At 35.5% G+C, this 15,464-nt stretch overlaps 1 protein-coding gene across 4 annotated transcripts; it reads right to left on the minus strand.

Moving 5' to 3' along the window:
* Nucleotides 1-206: 206 nt before the first annotated feature.
* Nucleotides 207-8,337, minus strand: LOC127795625 (UDP-arabinose 4-epimerase 1). 4 transcript variants are annotated; one of them, XM_052327417.1, is made up of 12 exons: nt 8,195-8,337; nt 7,852-7,949; nt 6,523-6,694; nt 5,566-5,690; nt 4,179-4,292; nt 3,981-4,088; nt 3,782-3,873; nt 2,480-2,621; nt 2,237-2,331; nt 1,614-1,743; nt 843-987; nt 207-744 (listed from the first exon to the last, which is right to left on the minus strand). In XM_052327417.1, exons 3-12 carry the CDS (start codon nt 6,566-6,568, stop codon nt 503-505), a joined length of 1,239 nt encoding a protein of 412 aa, XP_052183377.1. In that variant the 5' UTR covers nt 6,569-6,694; nt 7,852-7,949; nt 8,195-8,337; the 3' UTR covers nt 207-502. The 4 variants fall into 4 exon arrangements, with proteins under 4 accessions (XP_052183377.1, XP_052183378.1, XP_052183376.1 ...); XM_052327418.1 differs by lacking the exons at nt 7,852-7,949; nt 8,195-8,337 and adding exons at nt 7,412-7,586; nt 7,689-7,774; XM_052327416.1 differs by having other exon boundaries at nt 7,852-8,332.
* Nucleotides 8,338-15,464: the final 7,127 nt, after the last annotated feature.

Here is a 15,464-nt window from a genome sequence, read left to right on the forward strand (position 1 = left end):
TGCTTTTATTCTTTAGCGCGTGGAACCCCCAAATGTTGTAACGATTAAAGCTTAATGCTTGATCCAGTGTTTGTTTCTTTCACACTAATTGAAATGAAAGTTTAGAATAAATGATTGGCCTCAAGCTTATGAAACCCAGAAAAATGGGGGCAGAAACAGCAACATGCGTGCACTTGCACTTACAGAGAGAATGAGAGATACCCATATAAGGTACAACCAACCATTTCATATATTGATATTACCCACTGGTGTTATTAATAAGCTACATGAATTACGTAAATTGAATACAATAAATGAGCTGCTGCTGCTTCCTACACACCTCTATACTTGAAATGCAAAAATTAACGAACGAGATGAAGAATCTTGCTAAAAAAACCCTCTCTGCTGCAAAACCTTAAACCCCTCCTGAAAAGAAGAAGAGAAGCTGGGGCTGGTATGATCTGGCTGCTAGGGTGGTTGGGTCCTTCAAGTAGTCATGAGCTACAAATGTAAATGTAAATGTTTATGCCGACACGGCCAGAACGGTTCCATACCCATCGCGATGCGATTTCTGCCATCTCCATGCAGTCTGCAAGCTCTCTTGCAGATCGGTGTATTTCGCCGTCCAGTTCAGCTCACGCAAGATCTTCGTTGGGTCGCTGTACACTTCCGCATAGTCCCCGGGTCGGCGGGGTAAGAAGTCGACCTTGATGTTCACACCGGTTGCCTTCTTGCACGCCTCCACAAACTCCTTCACTGATCTACCTGGTTATGGTGATCCAAAACAAATTAAAGCATGGAAAATTAAGGAAATTCTCACTCACAGGAATTCCATCATCAAGGATTCAAACTGAACATACTACCTCTTCCTGTTCCAACATTGTAGATTCCGACCTTCCCGGGCTCCGCTTTCTCGAGCGCTTTCACGTGAGCATCGACCAGATCGGTTACGTCAATGTAGTCCCGTATGCAAGTGCCATCTGGAGTTTTGTAGTCGGTTCCTCTAACCTGCATGGCAAGAAGAGAAAGAAAAGAAAAACGGAGGTCCCAGTTAAAGCCAAGCTCTGACCATCTCATAGGCAAGTAGAGAGCTCATCCGGATATTTAAAAAAAAAAAAAAAAAAAAAAAAACAGAAATGAGGCTTAATGCCATCCATCATTGATCACGAGTATTACGTTGAACGTCAAACTCTTGGCAGAACATAAAAAAGCTTCTTATTGTAGGAATTGAATGAAGTTTCTGTCAAGAACGTATTATGTTGAACTTCAAACTCGAGTTGGTCTTCAATCAAGAACAAGCTGAAAAGCAACCAGTGTTCCCAGATATTTGACTAATCATAATGTCTAAATTCTTCTTTTACCATAAAGAGAAGTATAATTGATGGAAAAAATGGCAACTTTGTGATCTTTAGAGCATATCCTGCCGACCAGATAACTTATCTAGGTTTTGTTTTTGTTTTTGATTTCTTTTTATCTATTTCTTTCCTGAATACCTAGCCTTCCTTCCAACTGAATATGTTTAACTGAACTCAGACAACATGTACGAATCAACATTTAAAGAAAAAAAGTGCAAACACATAATAATCTAGTGTTGACATCAAGAGAGTAGAAATAAGAGAAAATAGTGAACATACTTTAAGGCCTGGAATAATCCCACGAGCTGCATCGAAACAAGCACCTGAAATTCGTCCATGCTCTCGCAACTCTGGTCTGGGAGCTTCTCCTAATCTGCCCTCTGGGTTGGAACCAATCACATTGAAGTATCTGAAATTATTCATGAAGAGAAATGAGACAAGATACAATCCTCCTCCAACCCTCACAAAGCAAGGAATTTCCTATATAAAGTAAATTCCTAAACAGAGAAGTCTTGCATGAGTTCAGAGACCCAATAATTCCACCGGGGTATAAAAGTAACCTTTCTAGTCAATATACACCATTGTAAGGGAGAGATATTAGCAACACATAAGAGTTATTGGGACACATGATTGACCCTGCTCAGAAGGAACTTTGGGGGGGGGGGGGGGAGAATGGATAATACAGCAAGATAGATAACCCATGGGATGTATTGTGGTATTTGTCAGATACAATGGACCGCTACACATTCCTTTCAAGAAATACTCAACTAGAAAGAGAAATAACCATGAAACATTCTAGTTATCAAGAAGATACAGAAGGAAATGCAGCAGAAAAATCCATTGTTAACTAAGATAAACATAAAACTGCAGAAAGAAATCTGATTTACACATTAGAACACAACCTTAAGATCATGATGGCCATGTTGGAATTCTTATGAAAATCAAGAATAATATCTTCTGCCATCTTTTTTGCTTTTCCATATGGATTTATGGGGAGCTGCACTCACACAACAAGAAGATGAGTTATGTTTCGATGCATTTCCAATACTTATTCAACAAGGTTTGGGCCATGCCATCTACTGCCAGTGTGCCACAAGTAAATTACAGAACACACCACAAATTCGGCAGTTTTTTAGAATCATTACCTGAGGAGTTTCTTCTGTAATAGGCATCTTTTCAGGCTCTCCATATGTTGCACAAGTACTAGAATATATCAATGTCTTTACACCATGAGTAGCCATTGCCTCTAGTACTACCAAGGTATTCGATGTAATGTTGTGATAATACCTGTATGAATAGATTAATGTTAATTATCAAAAAATATCAGAACAAATCTACAGCTCCAAACGGTTATATGAGAAAACAGCTTCAACTAATGGTCTAAAGCTTCAACTATGTAATATACTACTCTGAATCCTATCGTATTCCACCTGAGTAGAGCCACTTGAGCCTCCCGAGTAAAATCTCTATTCAAGATCTATGGTAATATCTTCTCAGTTTAATGAGGAGATTCACTACCTAAGCGCATCTTCCTCGAATCCAACTCCTTTGTGTTACAGTTGGATATGAAGCAAGGCCCGAAATACTCCCACAAGGTTATTGTAGAGATTAGGGTGCTAGTAGGCCAGTGGAAGGCTTTGAGCAGTGCCAGAGGCAAAAAGAATTAGGTGATCAACAAATATTTTTTTTTTTGGGGGGGGGGGGGGGGGGGGGTGGACAATTCTTTAATATCACAACTTGATGTCAATAGGAGCCAGGCAGAGGCAATTGCTTGATTACACAAGCAAGTGATTCTAAAATATGTGCATCCATCCATACACTAATATGCCTGTGCAAATAAATATATAAAATTAATATGCAACTGAAGTTAAATAAATATATCAAGAAACCGAGTCCAACCTAGGTGATGCAGGAGACTAATAGGAGGAAACTACGAATGATGCTGCCCATAAATGGTATTGTGCAGGGAACCGTTACAAATGGGTCACAAAAATAGGTGCATTCATAAAGTTGGACAAAGGTTGTGTATTAAAAACAGCCCAAACTGATTTGGTTTTGAAAATGCCTAGCTATTTTCAGTCACTGGATTTCAATTTCCTAATTGTTTCAGGAAAGGGATGGCAAGCAGTGATTTAGGGATCTGTTCAATAATGTGATTAGGCTCAAGGCTTTCACGAAAGGGAAACAGTAAGCAGTGATTAAGGGATCTGTTCAATAATGTGATTAGGCTCAAGGCTTTCATGAAAGGGAAACAGTAAGCAGTGATTAAGGGATCTGCTCAATGATGTGTTGGGACTCTTTTATGGCTGCAAATAGTAACCTGGCATATACTTGTCTTTTGTTTACCGGTTGTCATGGTAAAGTCTCAAGTGTAAAGAATAGCTAATACTTGAACAGGTCTATACTAAATCAAACAGCACTTACTTAAGAGGATCAAGAGCACTTACTTAAGAGGATCAAGGGTGCTTTCTCCAACATATGCAACAGCTGCAAAATGCATCACAGCATCAAATGCATTTTCTGAGAATATTTTATTCACCTGAGATATTCATTTAAGGAAGCAAGTTGCACATGCACTTATTAAATCTTATACAGAGCAACAAATAAGAAACATATATCTGACTAAAAAAATTATAAACAGGATACAGCTTTTGCATCACCCAAGTCAGCATAAATAAATTGAAGCTTTCCGGGTTCGGGAAATAGTTCTTGCAGAACCTTGACAGCACCAAGGTTTCCCCGGGAGAGATTGTCCTGGCACATGAGAATCCTTTTCAATTAATAGGCACTCAAGGTTTGACATCAAAAGCACAAATATATCTACATATGCTAAAAGAGAGGTACCACTATAGTTACACGGTGTGAGTCCTTAAGAAGACGAAGTGCAGCATGTGAACCAATATATCCAGCACCTCCAGTAACTAAAACATGAGTAACTCCTGGTTCATGATGGGTGAACTGGAAAGGAAGTAATTCAGTAAACAGTTAAGTGTTAAATTTTAAATGACATAAGAGGTTCATTTATTGTTAAAAAGTCATAACCAACAGTTAAAGAGACCTATGTTGAGGAAAATGGAAAAATGAGGAAAAAAGTATCATTTCCGTTGAGAAAAAAAATATCAGATATTCTGCAAAGTTCAAATAAACAGCTAAGAGCAGTACACAATCTATGAAAGGAAAGAAGGGAGGAGGGGGATACAAAATGACCAAAAGATGTTAGCTTGACTTTTCTCATCTGTAATTAGGACCAAATCCACATAAGAAAAGAAGCAAGAGTGTTTATCAAAGAAAACAAAGAAGAAAAAGAGAAAGAGAAAGAGAAAGGAAAGGAAAAATCCAACTAAACCACAACTTTATTGGTAATATCATCAAAGTGTGCATTTTCAATTTCTTAAAAACACAATAATCATAAATAGAACTGTTCACATAAAGAAAATAAAACATGATAGTAGATACATCTGATCCTGCATTGGGAGTGTGGGCATGGTATTTGCCTGTGTGCATGTATACAAGCATCATGTTGCATAAATGGGAATGGAACTTGATGCTTCCAGTCATGACTTAACCATGCCAATGCAAAACACCTACAATAGCCGAGGCACTTTGCTTGCCCTTAGCGAAATTCGTCACGATAAAAAGAAACAGTTGTTAAGAATCAAATAAAATTTGAAAGCTTTTGAGTTTTCAAGTCAGAATCACAAGCAGAACTCACAGACAAACAGGCAATGGCTTCAACCATAAACTGTAGACCTAAAAGCCAACAAATAGAGAAGCCTACCCAAATTTGAAGAAGACTTATTACAGAAGATGGATAATGGCACTTCAGACTCATCTATCATTACAGCAGATGTTGAATTAACATGGTAAGGTGCAGGCTCATGCTGTATGAAGCCTCTCATATAAGAACAGGATAGGCTTTGGCTGAATGTCAGGCATTTTCTGAATCTTTAGCACATTAAGCTGAATGCAGAAAAATGGATTACCATTTCTTTGGTGTATCTAACCATGTTGAATTCCAAGCTACCAAAGGGGGGAAAAGAAAAAAGGCATCTATTATCATCTGACTTTTAGTAATTACTGAACCCAACTCCAGGGAGAAGCTTGAATTACTGTCTCAGCATTAAAAATTTGACTTCAGCTCAAACTTGGGATAAAAGTTAAGACACGGTACTACAAGTATGTTGCAGAGCAAAAAGGATAACTATGGTTTTGGTAGGGATCAGAACATTACCATGCTTGGGCTGTTAAAAGTTGAGGATTGCTTGAGCATAAGAATGCATAATGCTGTGAGGGCAGCAGCCAAAACAATTTTTCCTATAAAATTTCTCTTCTTCTTTGGCTCTGCATAATCCATACCTACAAGCATAAAATGTGAAAATGAGTTGGAGAATCCACCAAAGGTACTTATACATACATAAGGTGAACGGTTAGAGAAAGTAGAAACTTGGTGCCAATGCTATAAAATCAGAATTAGACGTGTGTGGTGTGCATCAAAGAACTAGAGCCTGAAGAATAATTTAGTTATTAGTTGTAAGCACTGTTATCGGTGACCTGGGGCCAGCAAAAGCATTCCTTTTTAGGCTCTATTTGGAACTTGTGGAAGGGAGAAAAGACGAGAAAATAGTTATTTAACGTCATTACTCTATTTAGTTCATGGTTTGGAAGGGGAACAAAGGAAATGCAAAGGACAATAAGGAAAAGCTATTTTCCTTCTGAGTTTCCTTTTATGTTATCTCCACATTTGGCTTCTCTTTCTGCTAAAATTAAACATGGAAATTCCTTTGGAAAACAAAACATATGATAAATAACTTCCATTTGTTTCCCGTCTGTTTGGTTCTCCCTTGTTTCCTCCTTCCTTTCCCAAAACAATATTCTCTCTCTCTCTCTCTCTCTCTCTCTCACATGAGACGTTATAACTTATGCACAAAACCTACTGCTTACCAAACAGCTAGAAATTGTTGACCACGAACAGGTCAAATGCAAAAATTCTGAAAACATTAGGGATAAACAGAGGACAGTGGATGCAGGGGAAGCTGGAGGAACTCCTATATCAAAATAAATCCTTTTATGCGATTTTAATGGATTCAAACTCTTGAACATAGAAAAGTAAATAAATAATAAATGACTTGTATCATTTAAAAGGAGAAGTTAGTTTAAAAAAATTAATAAAGTGAAAAAAAAAACATACCTCCTAAAGATATAGATCTTGTCCCCCGTGGCTGAGTTCTCAGCATTTGGAAAATCTCCTTAGTCTTCAATGCGCATGTATATATGTAAATCAAATGCAGGTCTTGGACCCAATCATCACATAAAATTTAAGAATCCTACTCAGACAAAGTTTTGGTGCAATGTGGAATAATCTGCAAGTTGAAACAAATTCATGACAAAAAATAAAAAATAAAAGATCAAAAACGTTTCCAATGATTATGAACTCGGAAAATAACCCCGGACATAAAGAGACAAGAAAAGGAAATACAAAGACCAAAAGCGAAAAATGAGGATTTGTCTTAAGAGGAAAGAACCCGAGAAGAGAGGTGGGTAAAAGACTAAAAGTCCAAATAAGAGAAATATCGCAAAATTTTCTACATGTTAACAAAAAAGGGAAAAAAAAATCCACATGGTCATCAAGTGAAATTCAGAAAGACCAACAACGTAAAGTGCAAAAAGATTTTGGTGATGACAACAGTTTCAGGTTTCAAGTATGCAAAAGGGTGCCCCCAGGGGCACAGCCAAGTGGTAAAGGAGGGATTTGTAAAGATGCAATCATGTTAAAGGCAGGCTGCCAGATTGATTCTTGAGGAAGCAATTCCTTATGGGGGGTGGTGTTTGATAAGTGTTAGTGGACGCAGTCTTAAACCCTGACCACTTAGGTATATACCGCGATTTACCTCTCTCGTGATAGGGCGGGTTTGGCGAGGAACGCGAGTGATGAGGTGTAATAAAAAAAAAAAAAAGTATGGAAAAGGGTACTCCAAACAAAAGACGTCACATAAAGGAACATGTACGACCCACAAAAGTAATAATAAAGAAGAAGAAGAAGAAGAGCCTTAGAATATCATCATTCAGAATATACTCACTCCATCTTGAAGAAAACTTCCAAATTCAAACATGCAAATTGAAAGACTGAACCAAATTAGACAGAGATGGAGAAAACAACACGAACAAGGCAAAACCAACCACTATTTCAAGATCTAACAGAAGACCCGTCAACAAATAGCCATAATTCAGCCATGGAAAAGTAGAAAACCCCACCTACCACACAAACAAGGCAAAACCAACCACTATTTCAAGATCTAACAGAAGACCCGTCAACAAATAGCCATAATTCAGCCATGGAAAAGTAGAAAACCCCACCTAAAGTGCAAATAAAGCAACCCCATTTTGTTTTGTAGACCCAGAAAAAACAAACGAAAAAGATAGAAGGGAAAGGGAAAGGAAAAGAAAAAGAAACACAAAGCAAGACATGTTCACAAACCTCTGAGAAAATTTGAAGGAACAACAAGAAAAAAAGCCATACCTGAAACAAATGGCGCTCAGAGACTCGGATCACCGGAGCGACAAATTCAATTCTCAATTGAAAAGCAATGTCGTTTTATGTCCAATAATCATTAAGATCTATAGAGACGACCAAAATGCGGACGAGAAGTCAAGAATATATAGAGACGACCATTTCAACTCATTCGTCACAAATAGAACAATCCTTTTATTTTATATATAAAAGGAAATTTCTTTCAAGTAGAACCCACGAAATTCAGAAACGTAAGAGAAAGAAAGCTACAGAGAGAGAGAGAGGGAGAGAGAGAGAGAGAGAAGGTACAGACTTTAGAACTTAATTTGAAGGGTTGAGAGAGAAACAGAACCAATAAATTGCGGAGATTTGTGCGATGTAGAGCGTGGAGAGAGGCAAGAGGCTGACAGGAGGAACACGCCCACATCGAACGTTTTCTTTCCTCTTCCTCCTCTTCTCTTGTCTCTGACTTCCATTATTTCTTTTTAAAATTGATTTGCATTTCTCTATGCGTTTCCTTTATACGCCAAGGCAGGGCAGCCCACGGTCTCTGTGCTGTGCATACAACCGGCAGGCTAAGGCTGCAGCTTCCAACGTTGAGTTAATAATAAGATGCCTTAATTAGGCTTAAACAAGTTGTAAACGAGTCTTTGCATTGCATTGGTACAAACCATACACGAATCCTACAATCCATCACTTAGATAGAGTTGATGTTATGCAACATTGGGGATAAATATGGAATTTCATGCAAAACTAGGGAAAAGAACTATCATTTTAGGAAAATACTATTGGTATACTTTTGTGTACTTTTTGGGCTACATAAAGGTGTACCAATAACAAAAAGGTCCCCCATAAGGCGCATAGAGGAGCATGAGACCCATGGTATTTTGGTTATAATACCCTTTTATGTAGTCTAAGATGTACAAAATAGTTGTACATCTAGTATGATTCAACATTTTATATGCGACGGGTCTAAGTATAATATATTAAATAGAAATAAAGTAGTTTTTATAAAAAATGGACCATTATGTAAATTTACTTAGACAATCAAATTATAAAAGCTTACCCCTTTTGCTAAATTTGGTGTTTGGCGACATGAATGTTCATGCACTAGATGTCGGCAACCAAATACCAACCATGCAGTCACGTCGTAGCATTTAAATTTAAAATTTTTAACAAGAAATGTCCTGTCCTTATAAAAAAGAGAAGAAATTCAAATTATATATATATATATCATCAAAATGCTTAATTGCTTCTCTCTGAATCTACTGTCATATATAATAAAAGAGTATAAATAAATAGTGAATTATGGACTAGCCAATGTTAATATCATGAATGGTGTTTCGTCATATAATATGCTTTAATTATATAATTTTAGCTTTAATTAACAATCACTATAGTTTAAAATTAAGTCTCAACCTAACCAATATTTTAATGACATCCTTTAATATATAAAAATTTTGTAAATTATATCATTGATATTCTATATATATACGCCAACTATGGCTTCCATACATGAGAAGTCAAACAGATAATCCCTTCTATAAGATCCAAAACTATCGGCAAAACTACTAATTAAAGAAAAAGAAACACATCCTCCTCATGCATCTTGTTCCTGCCATTGCTAGCCTGGCCAACAATGGTGGCCTATTAACTAGAAGATAATAATTATACATGCATACAAAACCAAGGTGATACCAGCGAGGTTTCATCCATGCAGCATATATATAAATTTCAACAATGAGGCCTAGGCAGTGTTTGGTTATTAATTTTTGTTTTTTCTTCTCATTATATATTTTTAGCATTGAAAATTCAAAAAGGGCATATTCCCTTGTTCGTCGAATAATGTATTATATACTGGCATTGACTAGGCTTGGCAATTGGGAATTAAGTTCAGTTCACAACATGATATAATGGATACAAATTCTTTCACATGATTTGACTTCTTCATATACTCAACCCCGGCCCTCCCCCTAATTAATATATACATAAATATTCATCTTGCAACCACTCTAATCCCTCCTTTTCCAAGATATTATAAACTTGCCCTCTCATTCCCAAAGTTTAAGCAAAGTGGGAAGCTAGCTAATTGAAATGCCACTCTATCTTAATTAGTTTATAAGTTTTAATTTGTTTCATGATCACATTCATGTAACGTGATGCTTGATTCTGCATTAATATAAAAGGGATAATATATAGTAATATCAGTTGCAATAATATTTAATTTGTGATTTTACCTAAGATGGCCACCATCAATTAGCTACATAAAGTTGAAAAATATGTCTTCATCAGTACTATGTAAATACTACTCTCTCCTGGGAACATGTTTGGAATATTGTTGAGACATGGCATGAATGTACCGCACATATGTATATATTATAAGCACTGTTGCCAATGCCAGTGAACTCAATTATTGCAGGTAAGTTTATATGGACACTTTAATATACAAGCTTCTTGCCTTGGGGGTCCACCTGTCGCTTTGAATAAATGAACCTAATCTGTACCTTCATGATATATAGATATAGATAATTAATCTCTAAACCACTTAATTAAATTCAATAGCTTAATTTAGTGTCACTAATTAAGCGAGCATTAACATGAATATTCCCAACTTTTAATTCACGAATTATCTCTAAATCATTTATATATAGTAAACACTTTTTTTTTTTTTTTTGGGGGTGGGGGGAGTGTTTGGCATAATAAAATTTGCAATCCAATATATGTAATAATATATAAAGACATATTAAAGTGGCAATTGGCTTAATCTCATGTCAAGCTATAAGATGACGTGAGAGTTTGAGCTCTAACGTGATGAGCACTTAGATCCACATGATTAATCTGACTTGGTGATATTAAGAGCTGAGAATTGAGTCTCAAGATAACTCTCACTGAGCCTCCCCCATTTTCAAATTGCTTTATTTGTTTTTATTAAAGGTGCTACCATGAAGGCACTTTCCTTCCCATGAAGTTTAGTTTTATTTTTTGTTCCTGGATCACACGTCCAGTGATTAAATCAAGTTGTGTTTTGTATCGATAGATTATTAGTTCAATTCTTTGTCTTGTATAGTGAGACAAAATTTATACCTACGATTTATTTCATCTGCTGAAATTAAGGGTATGAATGATAAGAGATTACGCAAGAATAATAATCTCAAATTTATTTTATTTTATTATAAAATTAATTATAAAAAGAATTGACCTCTCACTCAATAATTTTTTAATACTGGAACAAAACTTTGATACCTAATTAAAAATATGATAAGAAGTTGGTTTTTTTTAGTTAACTGTTATTATTATCATCACAAAGATTTTAGTCCACTAAATAATATCAGTTTGACAGATTATAATTTTTCACTCATATTAAAGGATACACAACTTAAATATAACAATGAATTTATATTTTTTAAATAATTTTTATAGCTTATGTATCAAATATTTATAGAGAGAGTTATATAAAAGATAAAGATAATCTTATACAAAGAGAGAGTATAATTAAGAGATAAAACTTGAGTTTTTAAGAAAATGATCTTAAAATATAAGAAAGCACCTATATCTAAGAATAAGATGATAGTTAGAGATGGTAATTAATGGAGAGTCAATACATATGAAACGATGAGTTATGGGAGACTCTGTGAAAATACCTACCAGAAACGGATATGGCATATGGGGGAGGTCCTGCCTATCCTAACCCAATACATATATATATATATATATTTTATTTTTTAATATATTTATATTTACGTACATGTTCGGATCAAGACATAGTCTGCTAAGTTCTATGGCTAAGACCCTAAGAAGGAGAAGGAGGGACTCCAAAATTAATAATTAATTAATTTTTTTATATATTTTAAGATATAAAATTATTAATTCTATTTTATGATAATTTTCTTTGAATTTAAACTCTATTTATTTTGTTATTTTATTTAAACAAGGAGGCCTAACTCTTCTAGTTTATAGATTATTTTTTAATATTAGATAATGTATAGTGAGATATCATTTAAATGAAGAGATCCCTAATTTTCAAAATATATATATGGATTATTTTTCAATGTCAGACAATAAATAATAGGGTGTAAATTAGCAACACAATGAAAACAAAAGACAAAAAATAATATTATTTTAAGAGAATAATTTAATAAAATAATTCTATTGAAGACAAAAATTTCGTTTGGGGAATCTATATTGGTATGGGCATTAAATAAAAAAATAAAAGTAAATTAGTGAATTTTTAATTTGTAGGATCTCTTTGTAAACTTTTCATATTTTTTGCTTATTTAAATTTTACCTTTTTAGATCTTTTTTTCTTGTCTATATTATCAATTAAAAAATATTTATTTTTCAGACTTGAATACAAAAATTTAATTAGTAATTTTGTATCTCAAAAAATAAACAAAGTAAAAATTAAATAATTTTTAATATTTACTTATATTATTAAAGAGTCACTAAATTAATTTTTAAGCTCATAAATATTCTTTAAGATGGTCCTGCACAGAGTAATACCAGAATAATGTTGATGTGCAAATCTAACATTATTCAGCACGTCCGCGGCCTGCCTGCACATCTCTCCCTTGTTTCGATTTATTTTAAAAATTCACTTTATTAATATAAAATTTATAATATTAAAATATATTCTTAAAATGCTTAAGAGGTATGTTGTACGGAAACACCTCGTAAAAGTCATTTTTTCGTTTCCGAAACGTTTCCTATTTCCGTTTCAGACCTTATTTATGACTATTTTTTTAGAAGAATGTCTGTTTCCATATTTTCATTTCTTATCTAAAATATTTTCTGTTTCAATTTTCATGTAACATAGCTCAAAGTATACATTAGTTGGTGAGAAATGAAATTGCATGAGTTTTGATTTAGTAGTTGGAATGGCGTGAGGGGGGAGAGGTGAGAAGAGAACTGAAATTTTCGTCAATAAAATAATATTTGGGGATTGAATCATGCATGAGCATGAATGGAAGAATTGGGGTTGGAGGAACAGCGACCAGATGACAAATTCCAATTGGGGCTTTGACTTCAAATTAATTTTAAGTGGGTCAGTTAATGGCTTACTAATTGGTGTAAGCGAAGAAGCAAGCTATTAATTAAGAACCTAATTTCTTGAAGATTATTATGGCTCTCTCTCTCTCTCTCTCTCACACACACACACACACACACTCACTCCCCATTGATCAGCGAGCCTTCTTCATGAAAACATCAACCTTGCCTTCTCCTACCAGCTCCCATCCACCTCCAACTGGAACGTCCATTTTTGCATCACAGAATATCTAGCTAGCTACTGAGTGCATGTCCATTATTGGCAGCTTTAATTCATTGATTGAATACTTTGAATCTTCTGAATTCAGTTTGCCCGAAACTATATATATGACCAGTTTAAGGCGATGTTTGTCTAAATGTTTTTTTGGCATTAGTAGTGGACTACTATATTAATTAATTAGTGCTGCTATATATGGCTTTGAATAGGAGCTGATTTTAACTTTTAAGGCGATATGTGGAGGCTTTGCCATGGGTTGGGGATTTTTTGTAGGAACAGAGGCATTTCTGTTTTGGGTATTCTTTTAGCAACGTCCGCCTCTTGATATATATAGGTTCTGGGTGTTGCTCTTTTAAATAATTAAAAATTGTCATTTCTTATAAAAAAAAGAAAAGAAAAAAAGATCAGTTGTTCTAACTCTCAATTTATTTGACAAATTCCGCCTATTGGTCAAATTGAGTTTTATTTGACAGATTACATCCATATCAAAACAAAATTTCAAGAGCTAGCGAACAGAAATGTCAATTAGGAATTTTGCAGATGCCTTTATAATGTTATTTCAAAGATTGCCAAGTGTCTTTTTGTTCTTTTTTCTTTCTGTTTTTGACGTTGACATCGAAATGCTAACATGTATATATAAACCGACTCTACTCATTTAACTCTAGCAGGTACTGTTTCATACATAGTTATAGTTGTTGCAGTAGTACAGGCTCAAGGCATGGCCTATGCTTATGGGGCTCCAAAAAGCGTGGGGTCCCAAAAATGAGAAGAACAACTAAAGGCATAAAACATATTTGTGCTTCTAAACTTGAGGCTTTTAACCATTTGTATCCTTGAATTTTGAGGGGATCTATCATGTCTCTTAAATTTTATTTTTGGCCTTATCTCACATCTCAAAACTCAAACGCATACGCGTGAGATACACGTTCACTATTAATGGGCTGTCGGTAAGAGATGGGAAATGTGGGTTGCCAATGAAGAAGAAGAAGGAAATAGAGAGAGAGATGGGAGAGGAAACAAAGCTCATTGGTAAAAGGGGGTAAGAAAACAATGGTCGTCGACGAGGGAGGGGAGAGGAAACAATAGTCAGTGGCGACGAAGAGGATGGATTGGTTGGCAATGGGTAGGTCTATCGACCGATGGGTCAGTCGGCTAAGGCAAGAGCAACGATGAGTGGGTTGTCGACGATGACTAGTGACTGGTGAAGGCAAATTGAAGGCAAGGCAGGGTCGGTTACAATGGAGCAATGAGAGAGACTGATGGTCGCAATGCAAAGGGAAGTGTCGAGTGGTAAGCCGGCAATGGTGGTGGCGATACAAAAAGCGGTTGGTCGAGCAAGAACTAGAGGCGACTGGTGATAAGGAAGAACGAGTTGACGACGATAGTGGTAGAATGACAAATAGAGATCGCGATAGTGGTTGAACGACGGTCGATGGTGGTCACTCCCAAAAGCTAAAATTAACGGTAGTAAGGAAGAGCCAGGCTGACAGTGGTGTATGCGTCAATGGTTGTTAGCGACGTGGGCGATTGACCCATTGCCTCCTTTGTCGGTGTCCTCTGTTTTTTCCCCCTTTTCCTTGCTGGTGACTCACCTTTCCCCACAGGTGTCAAAATTTGCTACTCACCCAGTGGCTAATCCATTGTGGGGTTAGTTGCCCCCATTACCCAAACAATTTTTTTTTGAAAATTTATTATATTTGTAATATCTTAAAATTTAAAAATAAATAATAATTATTCAAAGCGGTGTTTGAGGATATTATTGAATATTTGAGAATTTAAGAGGAGGTATTTATTTATGTGATTTGAGGAAAATAAGGAATTAAAGTTAATTAATTAAATTATTTGGTTGATAATTATTAATTAATTTGTTTGTGGTGATTATTGAATATTTGTGGGTTTAAAAGGAAATATTAATTTATTTGGGTATTTGGTGATTTAAGAAAAATATTTATTTATGTTGTTTAGAGAAAATAATTATTTAATTGGGAGTATTTATGGAAATAAGAAAATAAATTAATTTAGTGGATTTTCTAGAAATTCGGGGTATAAGTGTAATAAGAGGAATTGAAGTTCGAGCGAGTATGCAATTTATGAAAGTTGTGGGGGTTTAAATGTGATTTGTGGAAGTGGAAAATGATTGCTTTAAGTTTATTAATGTTCACATGTATATTGAAGATGAAGCCAGCTTGTGCGGTAACGCGCGCGCGCATAAGAGCGGGAGGTCTGGGGTTTGAGTCAACCGCGCGCGAAGGAGGATTTCGTTGATTTTTCCAGCAAAGAGGAGCCCAAAACGGCGTCGTTTTGGTCCTAAAGGCGGTGGCTTCCGCTGGGCTGCCACGCGGCAGTCTCTGGTGCTTTCTTT

The sequence above is a fragment of the Diospyros lotus genome, chromosome 2 (assembly GCF_014633365.1).
Source record: "Diospyros lotus cultivar Yz01 chromosome 2, ASM1463336v1, whole genome shotgun sequence".
In the NCBI taxonomy this organism is placed as follows: domain Eukaryota; kingdom Viridiplantae; phylum Streptophyta; class Magnoliopsida; order Ericales; family Ebenaceae; genus Diospyros; species Diospyros lotus.